This window comes from Oncorhynchus tshawytscha, linkage group LG20 (assembly GCF_018296145.1).
Source record: "Oncorhynchus tshawytscha isolate Ot180627B linkage group LG20, Otsh_v2.0, whole genome shotgun sequence".
In the NCBI taxonomy this organism is placed as follows: Eukaryota; Metazoa; Chordata; class Actinopteri; order Salmoniformes; family Salmonidae; genus Oncorhynchus; species Oncorhynchus tshawytscha.
In genome coordinates this window covers 48746918-48771758 of record NC_056448.1, presented here as the reverse complement: position 1 = coordinate 48771758, position 24841 = coordinate 48746918, and the positions used below count along the sequence as shown (strand labels likewise).

The 24841-nt window shown below is 40.7% G+C and overlaps 1 protein-coding gene across 1 annotated transcript; it reads right to left on the bottom strand.

Annotated features, from left to right (window-relative positions):
- Nucleotides 1–12268: 12268 nt before the first annotated feature.
- LOC112219961 (THAP domain-containing protein 1) lies at nucleotides 12269–14916 on the bottom strand. Its single transcript, XM_024381452.2, has 3 exons — nucleotides 14677–14916; nucleotides 13698–13893; nucleotides 12269–13453 (listed from the first exon to the last, which is right to left on the bottom strand). The coding sequence occupies exons 1-3, from the start codon at nucleotides 14745–14747 to the stop codon at nucleotides 13019–13021; spliced, it is 702 nt and encodes a 233-aa protein (XP_024237220.1). The 5' UTR covers nucleotides 14748–14916; the 3' UTR covers nucleotides 12269–13018.
- Nucleotides 14917–24841: the final 9925 nt, after the last annotated feature.

Sequence of the window (24841 nt, the reverse complement as noted above, 5' to 3'; positions counted from 1 at the left end):
TAAATTTGATTAAAGCCTGATAGTTCCCTTACAAAAAAAGGCCATTTTGAAACTGACTGTGGTATTTTGGATGCAGTAATTGCAGTAATTCCTGCACTCAAATTGCTGTTATACTTCAAATTACTGCAGTTATACTTCAAAATACTGCAGTTATACATCAAATTACTGCAGTTACACTTCCAAATGACTGCAGTTACACTTCCAAATGACTGCAGTTACACTTCCAAATGACTGCAGTAACACTTCCAAATGACTGCAGTTACACTTCCAAATGACTGCAGTAACACTTCCAAATTACTGCAGTTACACTTCCAAATTACTGCAGTAACACTTCCAAATTACTGCAGTAACACTTCCAAATTACTGCAGTAACACTTCCAAATTACTGCAGTAACGCTTCCAAATTACTGCAGTTAAACTTCCAAATTACTGCAGTTATACTTCCAAATTACTGCAGTTATACTTCCAAATTACTGCAGTTATACTTCCAAATTACTGCAGTTATACTTCCAAATTACTGCAGTAACACTTCCAAATTACTGCAGTTACACTTCCAAATTAATGCAGTAACACTTCCAAATTACTGCAGTAACACTTCCAAATTACTGCAGTAACACTTCCAAATTACTGCAGTTACACTTCCAAATTACTGCAGTAACACTTCCAAATTACTGCAGTTACACTTCCAAATTACTGCAGTAACACCTCCAAATTACTGCAGTTACACTTCCAAATTACTGCAGTTACACTTCCAAATTACTGCAGTTATACTTCCAAATTGCTGCAGTTAAACTTCCAAATTACTGCAGTTATACTTCCAAATTACTGCAGTTATACTTCCAAATTACTGCAGTTACACTTCCAAATTACTGCAGTAACACTTCCAAATTACTGCAGTAACACTTCCAAATTACTGCAGTAACACTTCCAAATTACTGCAGTTACACTTCCAAATGACTGCAGTTACACTTCCAAATGACTGCAGTTACACTTCCAAATGACTGCAGTAACACTTCCAAATTACTGCAGTTACACTTCCAAATTACTGCAGTAACACTTCCAAATTACTGCAGTTACACTTCCAAATTACTGCAGTTACACTTCCAAATTACTGCAGTAACACTTCCAAATTACTGCAGTAACACTTCCAAATTACTGCAGTAACACTTCCAGATTACTGCAGTTAAACTTCCAAATTACTGCAGTTATACTTCCAAATTACTGCAGTTATACTTCCAAATTACTGCAGTTATACTTCCAAATTACTGCAGTTATACTTCCAAATTACTGCAGTAACACTTCCAAATTACTGCAGTTACACTTCCAAATTACTGCAGTTAACACTTCCAAATTACTGCAGTAACACTTCCAAATTACTGCAGTAAAATTACTTCACAAATTACTGCAGTTACACTTCCAAATTACTGCAGTTAACACTTCCAAATTACTGCAGTTATACTTCCAAATTACTGCAGTAACACCTCCAAATTACTGCAGTTACACTTCCAAATTACTGCAGTTACACTTCCAAATTACTGCAGTTATACTTCCAAATTACTGCAGTTATACTTCCAAATTACTGCAGTTACACTTCCAAATTACTGCAGTTACACTTCCAAATTACTGCAGTTAACACTTCCAAATTACTGCAGTTACACTTCCAAATTACTGCAGTAACACTTCCAAATTACTGCAGTAACACTTCCAAATTACTGCAGTAACACTTCCAAATTACTGCAGTTACACTTCCAAATTACTGCAGTTACACTTCCAAATTACTGCAGTTATACTTCCAAATTACTGCAGTTACACTTCCAAATTACTGCAGTTACACTTCCAAATTACTGCAGTTACACTTCCAAATTACTGCAGTTACACTTCAAATTACTGCACTTCCAAATTACTGCAGTAACACTTCCAAATTACTGCAGTAACACTTCCAAATTACTGCAGTTACACTTCCAAATTACTGCAGTTACACTTCCAAATTACTGCAGTTACACTTCCAAATTACTGCAGTTACACTTCCAAATTACTGCAGTAACACTTCCAAATTACTGCAGTTACACTTCCAAATTACTGCAGTTACACTTCCAAATTACTGCAGTTACACTTCCAAATTACTGCAGTTACACTTCCAAATTACTGCAGTTACACTTCCAAATTACTGCAGTTAACTTCCAAATTACTGCAGTTACACTTCCAAATTACTGCAGTTAACACTTCCAAATTACTGCAGTTACACTTCCAAATTACTGCAGTAACACTTCCAAATTACTGCAGTAACACTTCCAAATTACTGCAGTTACACTTCCAAATTACTGCAGTAACACTTCCAAATTACTGCAGTAACACTTCCAAATTACTGCAGTAACACTTCCAAATTACTGCAGTAACACTTCCAAATTACTGCAGTAACACTTCCAAATTACTGCAGTAACACTTCCAAATTACTGCAGTAACACTTCCAAATTACTGCAGTTAAACTTCCAAATTACTGCAGTTATACTTCCAAATTACTGCAGTTATACTTCCAAATTACTGCAGTTATACTTCCAAATTACTGCAGTTATACTTCCAAATTACTGCAGTAACACTTCCAAATTACTGCAGTTACACTTCCAAATTACTGCAGTTACACTTCCAAATTACTGCAGTTACACTTCCAAATTACTGCAGTAACACTTCCAAATTACTGCAGTAACACTTCCAAATTACTGCAGTAACACTTCCAAATTACTGCAGTTACACTTCCAAATTACTGCAGTAACACCTCCAAATTACTGCAGTTACACTTCCAAATTACTGCAGTTACACTTCCAAATTACTGCAGTTATACTTCCAAATTACTGCAGTTACACTTCCAAATTACTGCAGTTACACTTCCAAATTACTGCAGTTACACTTCCAAATTACTGCAGTAACACTTCCAAATTACTGCAGTAACACTTCCAAATTACTGCAGTAACACTTCCAAATTACTGCAGTAACACTTCCAAATTACTGCAGTAACACTTCCAAATTACTGCAGTTAAACTTCCAAATTACTGCAGTTATACTTCCAAATTACTGCAGTTATACTTCCAAATTACTGCAGTTATACTTCCAAATTACTGCAATAACACTTCCAAATTACTGCAGTTACACTTCCAAATTACTGCAGTTATACTTCCAAATTACTGCAGTAACACTTCCAAATTACTGCAGTAACACTTCCAAATTACTGCAGTTACACTTCCAAATTACTGCAGTTACACTTCCAAATTACTGCAGTTACACTTCCAAATTACTGCAGTAACACTTCCAAATTACTGCAGTTACACTTCCAAATTACTGCAGTTACACTTCCAAATTACTGCAGTAACACTTCCAAATTACTGCAGTAACACTTCCAAATTACTGCAGTAACACTTCCAAATTACTGCAGTAACACTTCCAAATTACTGCAGTTACACTTCCAAATTACTGCAGTTACACTTCCAAATTACTGCAGTAACACTTCCAAATTACTGCAGTAACACTTCCAAATTACTGCAGTAACACTTCCAAATTACTGCAGTTACACTTCCAAATTACTGCAGTTACACTTCCAAATTACTGCAGTAACACTTCCAAATTACTGCAGTAACACTTCCAAATTACTGCAGTAACACTTCCAAATTACTGCAGTTACACTTCCAAATTACTGCAGTTATACTTCCAAATTACTGCAGTACACTTCCAAATTACTGCAGTTACACTTCCAAATTACTGCAGTTACACTTCCAAATTACTGCAGTAACACTTCCAAATTACTGCAGTAACACTTCCAAATTACTGCAGTAACACTGCTGCAGTAACACTTCCAAATTACTGCAGTTAACACTTCCAAATTACTGCAGTAACACTTCCAAATTACTGCAGTTACACTTCCAAATTACTGCAGTTACACTTCCAAATTACTGCAGTTACACTTCCAAATTACTGCAGTTACACTTCCAAATTACTGCAGTTACACTTCCAAATTACTGCAGTAACACTTCCAAATTACTGCAGTAACACTTCCAAATTACTGCAGTAACACTTCCAAATTACTGCAGTAACACTTCCAAATTACTGCAGTAACACTTCCAAATTACTGCAGTTATACTTCCAAATTACTGCAGTTATACTTCCAAATTACTGCAGTTATACTTCCAAATTACTGCAGTTATACTTCCAAATTACTGCAGTAACACTTCCAAATTACTGCAGTTACACTTCCAAATTACTGCAGTTACACTTCCAAATTACTGCAGTTATACTTCCAAATTACTGCAGTTATACTTCCAAATTACTGCAGTTATACTTCCAAATTACTGCAGTTATACTTCCAAATTACTGCAGTTACACTTCCAAATTACTGCAGTAACACTTCCAAATTACTGCAGTAACACTTCCAAATTACTGCAGTAACACTTCCAAATTACTGCAGTAACACTTCCAAATTACTGCAGTAACACTTCCAAATTACTGCAGTAACACTTCCAAATTACTGCAGTTAAACTTCCAAATTACTGCAGTTACACTTCCAAATTACTGCAGTTACTGCACACTTCCAAATTACTGCAGTAACACTTCCAAATTACTGCAGTAACACTTCCAAATTACTGCAGTTACACTTCCAAATTACTGCAGTTACACTTCCAAATTACTGCAGTTACACTTCCAAATTACTGCAGTTACACTTCCAAATTACTGCAGTAACATTTCCAAATTACTGCAGTTACACTTCCAAATTACTGCAGTTACACTTCCAAATTACTGCAGTTACACTTCCAAATTACTGCAGTTACACTTCCAAATTACTGCAGTAACACTTCCAAATTACTGCAGTTACACTTCCAAATTACTGCAGTTATACTTCCAAATTACTGCAGTTATACTTCCAAATTACTGCAGTTATACTTCCAAATTACTGCAGTAAAACAAAACGGTTATTTTTGACACAGTATTTGTACATACTGCAGTTATACTGCACTTCTAACTGTTTATACTGCAGTTATACTTCACTCTAAATTATACTGCAGTTATACTGCAAATTATACTAAACTGTAAATATACTGCAGTGTACTGCAGTTATACTGCACTCCAACTGTAGTTATACTGCAGTGTACTGCAGTTATACTGCACTCTAACTGTAGTTATACTGCAGTGTACTGCAGTTATACTGCACTCTAACTGTAGTTATACTGCAGTGTACTGCAGTTATACTGCACTCTAACTGTAGTTATACTGCAGTGTACTGCAGTTATACTGCACTCTAACTGTAGTTATACTGCAGTGTACTGCAGTTATACTGCACTCTAACTGTAGTTATACTGCAGTGTACTGCAGTTATACTGCACTCTAACTGTAGTTGTACTGCAGTTATACTGCACTCTAACTGTAGTTATACTGCAGTGTACTGCAGTTATACTGCACTCTGAATAATAACTATTTTTTTTACAAGGGTCTTCAAGTTGTTCAAACCTTCATAGATAACCAGCAGGGTCAAATAATAATCACAGTGGTTGTAGAGGGTGCAACAGATCAGCACCTCAGGAGTAAATGTCAGTTAGCTTTTCATAGCCGAGCATTCAGAGGTCGAGACAACAGGTGCAGTAGAGGGAGAGACAAAGCAAGAGAGAGAGAGAGAGAGAGCGATCTGAGAATTAGAGGGAGCATACTTAAGTTCACAAAGGACATCTGATAAGACAGGAGAATTACACCAGATATAACAGACTGACCCTAGCCCCCGGCACATAGACTATTGCAGCATAGATACTGGAGACTGAAAGAGGGGGGACACACACACTGTGGCCCCATCCGACGATACCCCGGACAGGGCCAACCAGGCAGGATATAACCCCACCCACTTTGCCAAAGCACAGCTCACACACCACTAGAGGATATCAATAGACCACCAACGTGCGCCGAATACAACAGGTGTGCAGAGGGTCCCTGGTTCAAGTAGCGAGTAGTGTTAGGTGAACAACAGACCTTACAGTGAAATGCTTACTTACAGGCTCTAACCAACAGTGCAAAAATGTGTTAGGTGAACAATAGGTAAGTAAAGAGATAAAAACATTAAAAAATAACAGTAGCGAGGTTATATACAGACACTGGTTAGTCGGGCTGATTGAGGTAGTGTGTGTAACAGTATAGCTTCTGTATACCTGGACTCGAACCAGGGACCCTCTGCACACCTGTTGTATTGGAGAAGATAATTTTTTTGTTTTTGTATTTGGGTTTTTTATTTTATTTTATTGCAACAATAATAACAATATTACACATCAATACAGGGACATTCCTGTGAATACAATGAAACACATGTAATAATAGAACACCAGGTGACCCCCCTCATAAAAAAATAAATAAAAAATAATTCAGGACATCATTAATATGTGACAAGGCAATAAGACATTAACAGACATTCAGAGACATGACTTAAAATAATTTTTCCAAATTTCACAAGTTTGAGGGATTTATACAATTGTAACAGTTCAATAAAAAAAAACGACATTCTTTTCCACCCCATTTACATTTTTGAATATAATATTTTGGCCAAAAGAATAATAATGTTAATAAAATAGTTATGATGGGAATTACAAGGATAAGCATAATGCCAATTAACATCATCAAAGGTAAGGCATTGGGAGAAGATGGAGCATGATGGATTCTGGACAACATTTTCTCATCTTTGAAACATTGATCTCAATACAGTATTCAGTTTCCCAAAACTAAAATCTGTTACGAACAGAGTGGACTACGTTTTGTAGACTTATCATTCGCCAAAGTAAAAAAAAAAAAGAAAAGTGCGTTGTTTAGAGGTTCAAGGGCAAATGGAGTTATTTCACACGCACTTCACAGAGTAGGCGTTCCCTGACGGAAATATGCAAATTACATGCTAGAATGCACCAATAGGCTCTCGCTAACTCGTGGTTGCTATGCCCACCTCCTGGCTGGTTCTATCCATTATTTGCTCCCATTTGAAATAACAGACGGTGGTCTAATTTGGGTTAGTAATAAAAATAAAAAAATCTTTGGTTTAAATCTCTGCGACTATTGAAACGTCAAATGTCATGTGTAGGGGTTTAAAGGCGCTTCATGGTCCATCTGCCGTCTGCTTTGGCCGTGCAGCATTTACGATGATATGGCCTCTGCAGAAGTCAGGGCATTCATACTTCCTGTCAGGGCATTCATACTTCCTGTCAGGGCATTCATACTTCCTGTCTTTCCCCGAGAAGCTCAGAGCTGTTGTGAAGGAAGTGAGTTAGTGTTTATACAGGACCTCCCGCCCTCACCTACTGTAAACCAATCAATATACGGAGCCCTCGGCATTGTTACAACATTTGAGAGGCGCATGGCGATACAATGTGGAGCTCAAATTGTCCTCGGCGTGCCTCCGGAGGCTCCGCAATGCGACCATATTATCGGATCTGGCATACATGCGTTCCTATCGGACTGCCACAGCAACCAGATCAACCTGAGACAAGATGCAAGAGTTCAACAATTCTCATACACTTTGGTTTAAAACATTTTTCTGTAAACTCTCCATTACCTTGTAAATAATGATGTTATTTCCCTGTAATAATGAATAAAAAGTAGCTAAAGTTAAGACGTTGTCAGCTATACTCTGGTCATTTCAACTGACTCGTCAGCTATCTAGCAACGAACCAAAACACGAACCATTTTCCATCCAGTTTTAATGTGAGTGAAGTCATAAAAATCAAATAAAAACAACAAATCAAGACAGCTGTGATAGAAACAGGAACGTTTCGGTACAATTTTATAAATACCGACAGGTCATTTGTTCGTTCGACATGGTGGGATCTTTAATGTGTCGGTAAAATGAATGATACGAGAAATGCCGCTGGAATAACCATCATATCGAAGTAAATTTGGAGTCACGGTGATGAAATGTGGTCTTCCCGCTACAACTCGGTAACCATGTAGTTTATATTATCATTTTATTTATTAGGCTACAGATTAAATCTATTATAAAGACCTTCACAGGGGTGGTGAAAGTGCACGGTGATCTTGATTGCACCTTTCCAATAAAAATCAATGGTCTGTTTTATTCTGGTGAACATATTCTCGTTTTTTTAAATCCATAATCTCATGTAGACTAGCCTACCCGCACTGTGTCTGTGAGCGGTTGGCTAGAGCGCCCACACCAAGACCACAATAGGCACATTTACTATTTAACGCAACAGTTTATTTTGACAAAACAATCGGCAGAGTTGAAAATGCGATGGAAACACATTGAACCATAGATTTTTATTCGGTAAATGAACATTTAAGTGAAAAAGTATATTTTGTGTGCACTACGTCATCACGCACAGTTTTTTGTGTGCAACAAGTCAGTTTGGTGGAAACACCACTGGTGTGAACATTTGCATATTTTCTTTCTGCACATTTTTGAATATTCGCATGAAAATCTGTCACCAATTGGGTGGAAATCTAGCTATCGTTTAGAAATGTTGCCTGGTTTGCCAGGTTGACATTTACTGAAGTACTTTTTAAATGGATGGGTTTATGGGTGTTAAAATAGAGAAAGTCGGCCATTTGGACCACCGGGCTGCTGACGTCATGCAGAGGCTGTCGTTTTGCGTTTATACTTCTTCATAAGGAAAACACAAGTTTGATGTCAGACGACAACATAATGTTCATGACGTCACTATGACAAATGTCTAGTGACATGTCAATAAACAGACTGTAAATCAGCCTTTAAAACTTATTAAGGATTAGCACCTTTTTTTTTCGCCTAAAATATCATACCCAAATCTAACTGCCTGTAGCTCAGGCCCTGAAGCAAGGATATGCATATTCTTGGTACCATTTGAAAGGATACACTTTGAAGTTTGTGGAAATGTGAATTGATTGTAGGATAATATAACACAATAGATCTGGTAGAAGAAAATACAAATAAAATAAAAAACAGTTATTTTTCTACCACCATCTTTGAAATGCAAGAGAAAGATCCCAGTTCCAGCCATCACTCTGGTTGTAATTCCGATGGTGTCCACAAGATGGCAGTGTATGTGCAAAGTTTACTTGACAGACGGATTTTATTTTATTTTATTTATTTCACCTTTATTTAACCAGGTAGGCAAGTTGAGAACAGGTTCTCATTTACAATTGCGACCTGGCCAAGATAAAGCAAAGCAGTTCGACAGATACAACGAAACAGAGTTACACATGGAGTAAAACAAACATACAGTCAATAATACAGTATAAACAAGTCTATATACGATGTGAGCAAATGAGGTGAGAAGGGAGGTAAAGGCAAAAAAGGCCATGATGGAAAAGTAAATACAATATAGCAAGTAAAACACTGGAATGGTAGTTTTGCAATGGAAGAATGTGCAAAGTAGAAATAAAAATAATGGGGTGCAAAGGAGCAAAATAAATAAATAAATAAAAATTAAATACAGTTGGGAAAGAGGTAGTTGTTTGGGCTAAATTATAAGTGGGCTATGTACAGGTGCAGTAATCTGTGAGCTGCTCTGACAGTTGGTGCTTAAAGCTAGTGAGGGAGATAAGTGTTTCCAGTTTCAGAGATTTTTGTAGTTCGTTCCAGTCATTGGCAGCAGAGAACTGGAAGGAGAGGCGGCCAAAGAAAGAATTGGTTTTGGGGGTGACTAGAGAGATATACCTGGATAACTTGAAGTATGAGCGAACCAGCTTTTCCAGTATTAGTAGCCATATTATAAGTTCAACATTTGCAAAACAACCAGTTTTCATAACTTCATAACTCTGAATATTCATAGAATTTTTGTCCAAAAGGAAAAGGCATGCTGTCGCAGAAGGTCAGTAGCTACCCTGACAGATACAGGGTTTCCGGACACTCCCGTAAAGCCCGGCTCATTGGCTATCTAGCTAGCCTTGTTTGACCCCGATTGGTGCTTATTTGACAAAGTTAGTTGTTCAAGTGAAGACCGCCCACGTCATCGGCGTGCCATGAAGGTATCGCTCTCTGACCAAATATGGTGTCCTATAGGATATACTACAGCCCTAATGATATAGTGAAGTCTGGTTACGTTCTAGGATCTCTGATATGGTGTCCTATAGGATATACTACAGCCCTAATGATATAGTGAAGTCTGGTTACGTTCTAGGATCTCTGATATGGTGTCCTATAGGACATACTACACCCCTAATGATATAGTGAAGTCTGGTTACGTTCTAGGATCTCTGATATGGTGTCCTATAGGACATACTACACCCCTAATGATATAGTGAAGTCTGGTCACCTTCTAGGATCTCTGAGGAATAAATATGAATGTATTTTGACTGGTTGAAACATAGTTTTACAGATTTCTTTCTTTGCAAATTGAACGAGTGGAAATACAAAATCGATCTTGCTATATGAACCTTTTTAGGATATGAAAAAGGATTTTATCTAACAAAACGACACTTCATGTTATCTCTGGGACCCTTTGGATGATAAATTAGAGCAAGATTTCAGAATGTAAGTTCACATTTCAATTTCAAAGGTTAATGTATCAATCTTATCGCTCTGAAAAAAGCATTTTGTTGTTAGGAGCTCTCCTCAACCTAATAGCACAGCATTTTTTTTTTCAGTAATAGCTACTGTAAATTGGACAGTGCAGTGATATTAACAAGAATTTAAGCTTTCAGCTGATGTAACACACTTATATGTACCGATATTTGTTGTTTCTCTAAAATCTGCATTGTGACACGAAGCGCTGCATGATTTACAACTGTCCCTAACACACAGATACTGGGGCAATAACTGGGGATCACCTTTATCAAAAGTTGTACCAAGAAGAAAGCCAATCCACGATATGCAGGAAAGGAGTCAACGGGACGCAGACATTCAACACATCTGCTGTAACAAAGTGGAGATTAAATCTGATTAGGCAAACGATTCTATCTCCTGTAACTGGCCCACAATGTGTGTTACTTAGAATCGTTTGCCTAATCGGATTTATCTCCTGTAACTGGCCCACAATGTGGTTATTTAAATCCGATTAGGCAAACGATTCTATCTCCTGTAACTGGCCCACAACGTGGTTACTTAAATCCGATTTCGGATATATTTGGCTGATTTCGTAGCATAACATGCAGAAGCTGGGGGGGGAGGCAAGGAGACGACTCAGGATCTTTCCCCCACGCATTTCCAATGTAACTCCATTGTCTAGGTCGAGTTCGATTGACCTCTACCGCATCTATTGCAAACAGGCAATACAGTATTTTTTTGGGGGGGTGGAGGTTGAAGCTGAGATGGTCAGTTGAGACTTAAAAGTACGTGCCAATACAGAGAGAAATCAAATCAATAACTTAAGTCGTTGGGACTTTGACCATGTGGCCTCCTGTTAATAATCAAGCCTCAAAAGCTATTTAAAATAAAATACGATAAAAACAAATATATGGTCATAAGAGACTTGAATAGGGAAGTATAAACACAGATCATTTAGAAAACCAAAGAAATAAGATTAAAATGTTATGAGAATTCTTTTTCTGATTGACACCAAACTGGGTCTCGCACAATAAGGCGCCTGTGTTTAATTCAAGGTCCAGTTTCCCTTTTATGGCTTTAAATATGGTCATAACCCCAATAACAGCCCTTTTGACTTGGTCTTTTCAACAGAAATACAAGAGATAAGATTCTCCACAAAGGTAGTCTTTACCGGAGTGGGAGGAGTTACTCCTAGACAGATCTTGGGTCAGTTTTGGATTTTCACCACTAATAGTTAAGGTTAGGATTGGATGAGGGGGAAGCTGATCCTAGATCTGTACCTAGGAGAAACTTCACCTTGGAACGCCATTGGGTGCATCCTACATGGGACCCTATATCAGGGATTGCTAAACGTTGAATTCATCAGGGACCCCCCTCATAATAAATCACAACTTCTTAACGGTGCATTAAAAATAGCATCCCAAGCAGTTTTAACTATGACTTCTGCAATTCAAGACCCAACGAATCAAGTCTCAGCTCTGGGAAATAACATTGTGCCGTTTTAAAAGTGAATCTCCTGCGACTCGACACACGCTGCCACAGGTCAGTGTTCCATTTGCCGTTAAGTTTTACAATTACAGTGCATTTATGGTCAAAAACAACATTTTGTGGGAATAGAAGAAGAATTGAGTTTAAAAGCGGTTTCATTGATGGATAACCTACATCCATGCGAGCCTCCCAGGCCCATGCTGTGCTATTAAGAACAGAAATCGTACATGAATATTACATTTCACCCTCAACTTTTCCCAGGATCCCTTGTTGCTAGCAATATTCATGAAACCATTTTAAATGTATTTTTTTATTGAAACATTTTTGCTCTAATGCAAAAGGTTGTTGCCTAGCAGCAACAATAGTTCAAAGTGACAGCTGACCAGTTGGGTCACATGATTTCATATTACAGTAGAAGAGAATGTCCCGGCCAATTACAAACCTCCCATTTTTTTTCCAAGAGTAGGCATAAATTGACTAACATTACTAAACAATGACACAGTACACACAAGTGTTCCTCCCTCCACCACACTAAAATCAACACTTCAAGTAGAGTTATTGTACTTTGAGGGATTTTTCCCTTTAACTTTAAGTTTACAGCCTGAAGAAAATGAAATAGAAATGCTACAAAAGACATTGCGTCGTTGGTTGTCTGTGACAAAAGTGGAAAACACACCCGACAGGCTTGCATTACAACGCTCCACACGGACACAACACAGGAAATGACCATCAATACCACTGACCCCTAGACGAGACATGTCTGGATACAGGACGGCAGTAGTTCTATAGGTCTCAGAAAGGTAGTAGAGACCGCTTAGCCATCCGCTACACCTCTATTGGGAGAGGTGATGTGAGAGTCCTCACACTGACCCTTTAATAAAGTGGGGACTGAAACCTGGGACAACCCCTCCCCCCCCAATACACTGAAGGCAGACCCAGAGAACCAGGGTCCGTAAGCCTGGCCTATTACAGCCTGGTCCCAGACCGGTTTGTGGTCTTGCCAACTCCACAGACTTGGCACCCAGGCTAGGTGTGTTTGAGGCTTCACGGACCCTCTACGGGCTCAATCCCTTTGAGCGCATCATAGAGCTGTTGGGGTAGAATTACATATCCCTCCCCTAGCGCCGGGTCCCTGTTCATCCTCTGGAACTCTCCGATAGCCTTAAACCTCTTCAACTGTCTCTCCTGCCTCCGACACTTCTGCTGTACGGTCTTTAACTTCTTCCTCAGCTTGTCCAGCTGTTCCTCCAGCTGCTCAATCCTCTTCTTCTGCTGAACCGTGTCCTCTACGGTGTAGTTGTGGTCGCAGGAGATGGACATGCTGTGGGGAAGGTTCTCTACCAGGGGTAAGGGGTCTACAGTGTGATGGGTCTCGGTCTGTATCTCCTGCTGGGTCTCCTCTGTGTCAGAGAGGGGGAGGGAGGGGAGGGTCAGAGAGAAGTCCATCTCTGGAGGTAACGGGTCCGCCAAGGACTCTGCCTATGAAAAATAATAATTAAGTAGAAATCTAAAAGAAAGTTTGATAGTTTGGTATACATACCCTAGCCTGGTGCCAGACGTGTTCGGTCTTATCAACTTATTAGGTTGTTGTCATGCCAATTGTAACACCAGACGTGATAGGTGTGACAACGACCAAAGGCATTGGCAAGACCGTACAAACCAGATCTGAGACCAGGCTATAGGTTCCACAGGAAAATGATGCATCCTTGTGTGTGCGTTTTACCTTGACTTGTAGTTTGCTGAAACAGAATAGAGAAGGTACAGCATTCTCCTTCAGGACTCGGTTGTTGCACTCTGGTTTGAAGCAGTCTTTCGTGAAATGCTGAGAGCAGATATTACTGTATCTGGTTGGTTTGAAATTGTTTCTCCTCATTGCTGTAACCCATTTCCCACACACGTCTGGCCGTGCTAGCGGGAACCTGCAATACACCGACAAAGTATTGTTACATTACAGTATCAAACACAAAACAAACTCGAAGGTTCACGAATACTGTTGTTACTGTGTTGGTAGTCCAGTAGCTAGTCACTGTTGCAGGAGCCAAGCTTAGCACCAACTACTGTTAGCCAACCATCGCTCCTCCAACTGGCTACATGGGTCAGGGCTGAAACTGCCGACTGTAAATAGCCTAAGTAGTCAACGTCTGCTTCGTGATAGGGATGCCAGTCTGACGCACGGTGGAACGCAGCGCAGCTCCAGTCTGACGCGCGGTGGAACGCAGCGCAGCGCCAGTCTGACGCGCGGTGGAACGCAGCTCCAGTCTGACGCGCGGTGGAACGCAGCGTAGCTCCAGTCTGACGCGCGGTGGAACGCAGCAAACGTAACAAGATACCAGTGAGAGGCAACAATAACATTACAATCTACTACTTATAAGCAACACCAACATAGCCGTGATGGGTAGCTATTCCTACGCGTTTAACCCAACTACAACGAAGTCAACAGAAGCTAGATAGTTAGGTCATGGGTAGCCTCGAGTTGACATACCTCCAAAATCACGTCGTTGTCACGTTTCCCCTTTTTACGTCAAGCCTGGTTGGCGACTGGGCCAGGTCATGGGGAATCTTGCGATTCTCAACAACTGTGCAAAAGCTGTGATAACAGCTAGTCAACTGACTAGATAGTAAGCAAGACGAGGCTAGACAGCTAGAGCAGGTATGATCATTATCTGTAGAGTGACCGTGGTGATGTCGGGAGTTGAACTTACTTGTGAAATGAAATGTTTCTGTCTTTATGATATCTGTTTTTGCATCCGTAAGCTGAGCACGATTGGACCATCTCTACAATCGCGAGTTGCTGGCAGATTTGACAGTTGTTGTCTTGTCCCTTATCCTTGTCTTTCAATGCTTTATTTTGTCCTTTCTTGGCGAGGTCCTTTCCACTTTCCACAATGGCCGAAATGGCTTCAAAGATCTGTCTTTGACTTCACTACTGTTGGTCATGTGACATGTTTTCTCAACTCTGATTCGCAGAGAATTTCTCTTTCTCTGATTCGTGAAGATAATACGGTGTTATTCCGCATTTGTCCGCTTGGGGGCGGTAAAACACTGCTGGAAAGACCATATCGAATTGTATTAATGAATTAATTTAACCTTTTATTAACTAGGCAAGTCAGTTCAAGAACTAATTCTTATTTACAATGACGGCCTACCAAATGTCAAAAGGCCTCCTGCGGGGATGGGGGCTTGGGAACGAAATATAGTAGTCAAAAATATTTCAGCATCTTGTCCATGATGACCTAAAAAGGTATACATTAGTACATTTCTTTGTGGCTGTCATTTTGATATCACCATTTACCCTTTGACCCCGGTGAGAACTTTTTATATGTTGCCCCAAACCAAATGAACACATGCTATAGGACATGCTCCATATACTCTGAGCTATATGACACAAAATACAACACAAAATACAATACCTGTGCAGGTACCTCCCTCACCTGGGCAGTAATGGACAACATCCTGAAAAAAAATCTGGGTCAAAACAGTTGTGTTATTATTTCTGTGAAATTTTCAAGACAAAATTACAGAACTTTAAACATGAAATTAGATTTGAACTTTTAACATCGAATATGTTTTAATCTGTCTATAAATACTTTAAAAGGCCCAAATCCATGCAATTTTAAATGACCTGAAGGAACAGAGAAGCTTAACTGCTTACAGAAGCTATTTCTGCTGTTTTCACACATTCATTTCCATGTCTCTGTATTGACATACCATTACAGTGATACCCACCCACACCAGAGAGGAATCACCATAATGTGTCCCAAACAGTACCCTATTCCCTATATGGTGCACTACTTTAGACCAGAGCACTATGGAGCCCTATGGAACACTATTCCCTAGATAGTGCACTACTTTAGACCAGATCCCTATGGAACCCTGTTCCCTACATAGTGCACTACTTTAGGCCGTAGGGCACCATTTGGGAATTAGACCAGGAATTACCAGGGATAACACTTTCAATAAGCTAATTACTGTCAGAGAGACTGGGACCTATGAGGTGTGTTGGTGGAGTGCTGTGTTACCATTACTGTAGCCAGTTAGTTACTGTAGACAGTTAGTTCCTGTAGACAGTTAGTCACTGTAGACAGTTAGTCACTGTAGACAGTTAGTCACTGTAGACAGTTAGTCACTGTGTTAGCACTGTAGCCAGTTAGTCACTGTAGCCAGTTAGTCACTGTAGCCAGTTAGTCACTGTAGACAGTTAGTTACTGTAGACAGTTAGTCACTGTAGCCAGTTAGTCACTGTAGCCAGTTAGTCACTGTAGCCAGTTAGTCACTGTAGCCAGTTAGTCACTGTAGACAGTTAGTCACTGTAGACAGTTAGTCACTGTAGACAGTTAGTCACTGTAGCCAGTTACTGTAGACAGTTAGTCACTGTAGACAGTTAGTCACTGTAGCCAGTTAGTTACTGTGGCCAGTTAGTTACTGCAGGTTAGATGTCAGTCTGATGTCTGGTTAGATGTCTGGTTAGATGTCAGTCTGATGTCTGGTTAGATGTCTGGTTAGATGTCAGGTTAGAGGTCTGGTTAGATGTCAGGTTAGACGTCTGGTTAGATGTCAGGTTAGACGTCTGGTTAGATGTCAGGTTAGACGTCTGGTTAGATATCAGTCTGATGTCTGGTTAGATGTCTGGTTAGATGTCAGGTTAGATGTCAGGTTAGATGTCAGTCTGATGTCTGGTTAGATGTCAGGTTAGATGTCAGTCTGATGTCAGTCTGATGTCAGGTTAGATGTCAGTCTGATGTCAGGTTAGATGTCTGGTTAGATGTCTGGTTAGATGTCTGGTTAGATGTCAGTCTGATGTCAGGTTAGATGTCAGGTTAGATGTCAGTCTGATGTCAGGTTAGATGTCAGGTTAGATGTCTGGTTAGATGTCAATCTGATGTCTGGTTAGATGTCAATCTGATGTCAGGTTAGATGTCTGGTTACATGTCAGGTTAGATGTCTGGTTACATGTCAGGTTAGATGTCTGGTTAGATGTCAATCTGATGTCAGGTTAGATGTCTGGTTACATGTCAGGTTAGAGGTCTGGTTAGATGTCAGGTTAGACGTCTGGTTAGATGTCAGTCTGATGTCTGGTTAGATGTCAATCTGATGTCAGGTTAGATGTCTGGTTACATGTCAGGTTACATGTCAGGTTAGAGGTCTGGTTAGATGTCAGGTTAGACGTCTGGTTAGATGTCAGGTTAGACGTCTGGTTAGATGTCAGTCTGATGTCTGGTTAGATGTCAGTCTGATGTCTGGTTAGATGTCAGGTTAGATGTCTGGTTAGATGTCAGGTTAGACGTCTGGTTAGATGTCTGGTTAGATGTCTGGTTAGATGTCAGTCTGATGTCTGGTTAGATGTCAGGTTAGACGTCTGGTGAGATGCCAGGTTAGATGTCTGGTTAGACGTCTGGTTAGATGTCAGGTTAGACGTCTGGTTAGATGTCTGGTTAGATGTCTGGTTAGATGTCTGGTTAGATGTCTGGTTAGATGTCTGGTTAGATGTCTGGTTAGATGTCTGGTTAGATGTCTGGTTAGATGTCAGGTTAGAGGTCTGGTTAGATGTCAGGTTAGAGGTCTGGTTAGATGTCAGGTTAGAGGTCTGGTTAGATATCAGTCTGATGTCTGGTTAGATGTCAGGTTAGATGTCAGGTTAGATGTCAGTCTGATGTCAGGTTAGATGTCTGGTTAGATGTCAGTCTGATGTCAGGTTAGATGTCTGGTTAGATGTCTGGTTAGATGTCAGTCTGATGTCTGGTTAGATGTCTGGTTAGATGTCAGGTTAGAGGTCTGGTTAGATGTCAGGTTAGACGTCTGGTTAGATGTCAGGTTAGACGTCTGGTTAGATGTCAGGTTAGACGTCTGGTTAGATATCAGTCTGATGTCTGGTTAGATGTCAGGTTAGATGTCTGGTTAGATGTCAGTCTGATGTCTGATGTCTGGTTAGATGTCTGGTTAGATGTCAGGTTAGATGTCAGGTTAGATGTCAGTCTGATGTCTGGTTAGATGTCAGGTTAGATGTCAGTCTGATGTCAGTCTGATGTCAGGTTAGATGTCTGGTTAGATGTCTGGTTAGATGTCTGGTTAGATGTCTGGTTAGATGTCAGTCTGATGTCAGGTTAGATGTCAGGTTAGACGTCTGGTTAGATGTCAGGTTAGATGTCTGGTTAGATGTCAGTCTGATGTCTGGTTAGATGTCAGGTTAGACGTCTGGTGAGATGCCAGGTTAGATGTCTGGTTAGATGTCAGGTTAGACGTCTGGTTAGATGTCAGGTTAGACGTCTGGTTAGATGTCTGGTTAGACGTCTGGTTAGATGTCTGGTTAGATGTCTGGTTAGATGTCTGGTTAGATGTCAGGTTAGATGTCAGTCTGATGTCAGGTTAGACGTCTGGTTAGATGTCAGTCTGATGTCAGGTTAGATGTCAGGTTAGATGTCAGTCAGATGTCAGGTTAGACGTCTGGTTAGATGTCAGGTTAGACGTCTGGTTAGATGTCAGTCTGATGTCTGGTTAGATGTCAGGTTAGATGTCTGGTTAGATGTCAGGTTAGATGTCTATCTGATGTCTGGTTAGATGTCTGGTTAGATGTCAGTCTGATGTCAGGTTAGATGTCTGGTTAGATGTCTGGTTAGATGTCTGGTTAGATGTCAGTCTGATGTCAGGTTAGACGTCTGGTTAGATGTCAGTCTGATGTCAGGTTAGACGTCTGGTTAGATGTCAGTCTGATGTCAGGTTAGATGTCAGGTTAGATGTCAGTCTGATGTCTGGTTAGATGTCAGGTAAGATGTCTGGTTAGATGTCAGGTTAGATGTCTGGTTAGATGTCAGTCTGATGTCTGGTTAGACGTCTGGTGAGATGTCTGGTTAGATGTCAGGTTAGATGTCTGGTTAGATGTCAGTCTGATGTCAGGTTAGATGTCAGTCTGATGTCAGGTTAGATGTCTGGTTAGATGTCTGGTTAGATGTTAGTCTGATGTCAGGTTAGATGTCTGGTTAGATGTCAGGTAGGAGGTCTGGTTGGTTAGATGTCAGGTTAGACGTCTGGTTAGATGTCAGGTTAGATGTCTGGTTAGATGTCAGTCTGATGTCTGGTTAGATGTCAGGTTAGACGTCTGGTGAGATGCCGGGTTAGATGTCTGGTTAGATGTCAGGTTAGATGTCTGGTTAGATGTCAGCCTGATGTCAGGTTAGATGTCTGGTTAGATGTCAGTCTGATGTCAGGTTAGATGTCAGTCTGATGTCAGGTTAGATGTCTGGTTAGATGTCTGGTTAGATGTCAGTCTGATGTCAGGTTAGACGTCTGGTTAGATGTCAGTCTGATGTCAGGTTAGATGTCAGGTTAGATGTCAGGTTAGATGTCTGGTTAGATGTCAGTCTGATGTCAGGTTAGATGTCAGTCTGATGTCAGGTTAGATGTCTGGTTAGATGTCTGGTTAGATGTCTGGTTAGATGTCAGGTTAGATGTCAGGTTAGATGTCAGGTTAGATGTCAGGTTAGATGTCTGGTTAGATGTCTGGTTAGATGTCTGGTTAGATGTCAGTCTGATGTCAGGTTAGATGTCAGGTTAGATGTCAGTCTGATGTCAGGTTAGACGTCTGGTTAGATGTCAGTCTGATGTCAGGTTAGATGTCAGGTTAGATGTCAGTCTGATGTCAGATTAGATGTCTGGTTAGATGTCAGTCTGATGTCAGGTTAGATGTCAGGTTAGATGTCTGGTTAGATGTCAATCTGATGTCAGGTTAGATGTCAGGTTAGATGTCAGTCTGATGTCAGGTTAGACGTCTGGTTAGATGTCAGTCTGATGTCAGGTTAGACGTCTGGTTAGATGTCAGTCTGATGTCAGGTTAGATGTCAGGTTAGATGTCAGTCTGATGTCAGGTTAGATGTCTGGTTAGATGTCAGTCTGATGTCGGGTCTGATGTCAGGTTAGAGATGTCAGGTTAGATGTCTGGTTAGATGTCTGGTTAGATGTCAGGTTAGATGTCAGGTTAGATGTCAGGTTAGATGTCAGTCTGATGTCAGGTTAGATGTCTGGTTTGATGTCTGGTTAGATGTCAGTCTGATGTCAGGTTAGATGTCAGGTTAGATGTCAGTCTGATGTCAAGTTAGATATCAGGTTAGATGTCTGGTTAGATGTCAATCTGATGTCAGGTTAGATGTCAGGTTAGATGTCAGTCTGATGTCAGGTTAGATGTCTGGTTAGATATCAGTCTGATGTCTGGTTAGATGTCAGGTTAGATGTCTGGTTAGATGTCAGGTTAGATGTCAGTCTGATGTCTGGTTAGATGTCTGGTTAGATGTCAGTCTGATGTCTGGTTAGATGTCTGGTTAGATGTCAGTCTGATGTCAGGTTAGATGTCAGTCTGATGTCAGGTTAGATGTCTGGTTAGATGTCAATCTGATGTCAGGTTAGATGTCTGGTTACATGTCAGGTTACAGGTCTGGTTAGATGTCAGGTTAGACGTCTGGTTAGATGTCAGGTTAGACGTCTGGTTAGATGTCAGGTTAGACGTCTGGTTAGATGTCAGGTTAGACGTCTGGTTAGATATCAGTCTGATGTCTGGTTAGATGTCTGGTTAGATGTCAGTCTGATGTCTGGTTAGATGTCAGGTTAGATGTCAGTCTGATGTCTGGTTAGATGTCAGGTGAGATGTCTGGTTAGATGTCAGGTTAGATGTCTGGTTAGATGTCAGTCTGATGTCAGGTTAGATGTCAGTCTGATGTCAGGTTAGATGTCTGGTTAGATGTCAGGTTAGATGTCAGTCTGATGTCAGGTTAGATGTCTGGTTAGATGTCAGTCTGATGTCAGGTTAGATGTCAGGTTAGATGTCAGTCTGATGTCAGGTTAGATGTCTGGTTAGATGTCTGGTTAGATGTCTGGTTAGATGTCTGGTTAGATGTCAGTCTGATGTCAGGTTAGATGTCAGTCTGATGTCAGGTTAGATGTCAGGTTAGATGTCTGGTTAGATGTCTGGTTAGATGTCTGGTTAGATGTCAATCTGATGTCAGGTTAGATGTCAGGTTAGATGTCAGGTTAGATGTCTGGTTAGATGTCAATCTGATGTCAGGTTAGATGTCAGGTTAGATGTCAGTCTGATGTCAGGTTAGACGTCTGGTTAGATGTCAGTCTGATGTCAGGTTAGATGTCAGTCTGATGTCAGATTAGATGTCTGGTTAGATGTCAGTCTGATGTCAGGTTAGATGTCAGGTTAGATGTCTGGTTAGATGTCAATCTGATGTCAGGTTAGATGTCAGGTTAGATGTCAGTCTGATGTCAGGTTAGACGTCTGGTTAGATGTCAGTCTGATGTCAGGTTAGACGTCTGGTTAGATGTCAGTCTGATGTCAGGTTAGATGTCAGGTTAGATGTCAGTCTGATGTCAGGTTAGATGTCAGGTTAGATGTCAGTCTGATGTCAGGTTAGATGTCAGGTTAGATGTCAGTCTGATATCAGGTTAGACGTCTGGTTAGATGTCAGTCTGATGTCAGGTTAGATGTCAGGTTAGATGTCTGGTTAGATGTCTGGTTAGATGTCTGGTTAGATGTCAGTCTGATGTCAGGTTAGATGTCTGGTTAGATGTCTGGTTAGATGTCAATCTGATGTCAGGTTAGATGTCAGGTTAGATGTCAGTCTGATGTCAGGTTAGACGTCTGGTTAGATGTCAGTCTGATGTCAGGTTAGACGCCTGGTTAGATGTCAGTCTGATGTCAGGTTAGACGTCTGGTTAGATGTCAGTCTGATGTCAGGTTAGATGTCAGGTTAGATGTCAGTCTGATGTCAGGTTAGATGTCTGGTTAGATGTCAGGTTAGATGTCTGGTTAGATGTCAGTCTGATGTCGGGTTAGATGCCAGTCTGATGTCAGGTTAGATGTCAGGTTAGATGTCAGTTAGATGTCAGGTTAGATGTCAGGTTAGATGTCAGGTTAGATGTCTGGTTTGATGTCTGGTTAGATGTCAGTCTGATGTCAGGTTAGATGTCAGGTTAGATGTCAGTCTGATGTCAGGTTAGATGTCAGGTTAGATGTCAATCTGATGTCAGGTTAGATGTCAGTCTGATGTCAGGTTAGATGTCTGGTTAGATGTCAGTCTAGATGTCTGGTTAGATGTCAGGTTAGATGTCAGGTTAGATGTCAGGTTAGATGTCAGGTTAGATGTCAGGTTAGATGTCTGGTTAGACGTCTGGTTAGATGTCAGTCTGATGTCTGGTTAGATGTCAGGTAAGATGTCTGGTTAGATGTCAGGTTAGATGTCTGGTTAGATGTCAGTCTGATGTCTGGTTAGACGTCTGGTGAGATGTCTGGTTAGATGTCAGGTTAGATGTCTGGTTAGATGTCAGGTTAGACGCCTGGTTAGATGTCAGGTTAGACGTCTGGTTAGATATCAGTCTGATGTCTGGTTAGATGTCTGGTTAGATGTCAGTCTGATGTCAGGTTAGATGTCAGGTTAGATGTCAGTCTGATGTCTGGTTAGATGTCAGGTTAGATGTCAGTCTGATGTCTGGTTAGATGTCTGGTTAGATGTCAGTCTGATGTCAGGTTAGATGTCAGGTTAGATGTCAGTCTGATGTCTGGTTAGATGTCTGGTTAGATGTCAGGTTAGATGTCAGTCTGATGTCAGGTTAGATGTCTGGTTAGATGTCTGGTTAGATGTCTGGTTAGATGTCAGTCTGATGTCAGGTTAGATGTCAGTTTAGATGTCAGTCTGATGTCAGGTTAGATGTCAGGTTAGATGTCAATCAATCTGATGTCTGGTTACATGTCAGGTTAGATGTCTGGTTAGATGTTAATCTGATATCAGGTTAGATGTCTGGTTAGATGTCAGGTAAGAGGTCTGGTTAGATGTCAGGTTAGACGTCTGGTTAGATGTCAGGTTAGACGTCTGGTTAGATGTCAGTCTGATGTCTGGTTAGATGTCAGGTTAGATGTCAGGTTAGATGTCAGGTTAGATGTCAGGTTAGATGTCAGGTTAGATGTCTGGTTAGACGTCTGGTTAGATGTCAGTCTGATGTCTGGTTAGATGTCAGGTAAGATGTCTGGTGAGATGCCGGGTTAGATGTCTGGTTAGATGTCAGGTTAGATGTCTGGTTAGATGTCAGTCTAATGTCAGGTTAGACGTCTGGTTAGATGTCAGTCTGATGTCAGGTTAGATGTCAGTCTGATGTCAGGTTAGATGTCTGGTTAGATGTCTGGTTAGATGTCAGTCTGATGTCAGGTTAGATGTCAGTCTGATGTCAGGTTGATGTCAGGTTAGATGTCAGGTTAGATGTCTGGTTAGATGTCAGTCTGATGTCATGTCAGGTTAGATGTCAGGTTAGATGTCTGGTTAGATGTCAATCTGATGTCAGGTTAGATGTCAGGTTAGATGTCTGGTTAGATGTCTGGTTAGATGTCAATCTGATGTCAGGTTAGATGTCAGGTTAGATGTCAGTCTGATGTCAGGTTAGACGTCTGGTTAGATGTCAGTCTGATGTCAGGTTAGATGTCAGGTTAGATGTCAGTCTGATGTCAGGTTAGATGTCTGGTTAGATGTCAGTCTGATGTCAGGTTAGATGTCTGGTTAGATGTCAGTCTGATGTCAGGTTAGATGTCAGGTTAGATGTCAGTCTGATGTCAGGTTAGATGTCAGGTTAGATGTCAGTCTGATATCAGGTTAGACGTCTGGTTAGATGTCAGTCTGATGTCAGGTTAGATGTCAGGTTAGATGTCTGGTTAGATGTCTGGTTAGATGTCTGGTTAGATGTCTGGTTAGATGTCTGGTTAGATGTCAGGATAGATGTCAGGATAGATGTCAGGATAGATGTCAGGATAGATGTCTGGTTAGATGTCTGGTTAGATGTCAATCTGATGTCAGGTTAGATGTCAGGTTAGATGTCAGTCTGATGTCAGGTTAGACGTCAGGTTAGATGTCAGTCTGATGTCAGGTTAGACGTCTGGTTAGATGTCAGTCTGATGTCAGGTTAGACGTCTGGTTAGATGTCAGTCTGATGTCAGGTTAGATGTCAGGTTAGATGTCAGTCTGATGTCAGGTTAGATGTCTGGTTAGATGTCAGTCTGATGTCAGGTTAGATGTCAGTCTGATGTCAGGTTAGATGCCAGTCTGATGTCAGGTTAGATGTCAGGTTAGATGTCAGTTAGATGTCTGGTTAGATGTCAGGTTAGATGTCAGGTTAGATGTCAGGTTAGATGTCAGGTTAGATGTCAGTCTGATGTCAGGTTAGATGTCTGGTTTGATGTCTGGTTAGATGTCAGTCTGATGTCAGGTTAGATGTCAGGTTAGATGTCAGTCTGATGTCAGGTTAGATGTCAGGTTAGATGTCAGGTTAGATGTCAGTCTGATGTCAGGTTAGATGTCTGGTTTGATGTCTGGTTAGATGTCAGTCTGATGTCAGGTTAGATGTCAGGTTAGATGTCAGTCTGATGTCAGGTTAGATGTCAGGTTAGATGTCTGGTTAGATGTCAATCTGATGTCAGTCTGATGTCAGGTTAGATGTCTGGTTAGATATCAGTCTGATGTCAGGTTAGACATCTGGTTAGATGTCAGTCTGATGTCAGGTTAGATGTCAGGTTAGATGTCAGTCTGATGTCAGGTTAGATGTCTGGTTAGATGTCAGTCTGATGTCAGGTTAGATGTCAGTCTGATGTCAGGTTAGATGTCAGGTTAGATGTCAGTCTGATGTCTGGTTAGATGTCAGGTTAGATGTCAGGTTAGATGTCAGGTTAGATGTCAGTCTGATGTAGAGGTCTGGATAGAGGTCTGGATAGATGTAGTGTTATAAACATACCTGTAGTGTTATAAACCTACCTGTAGTGTTTATAAACCTACCTGTTGTGTTATAAACATACCTGTTGTGTTATAAACCTACCTGTTGTGTTATAAACCTACCTGT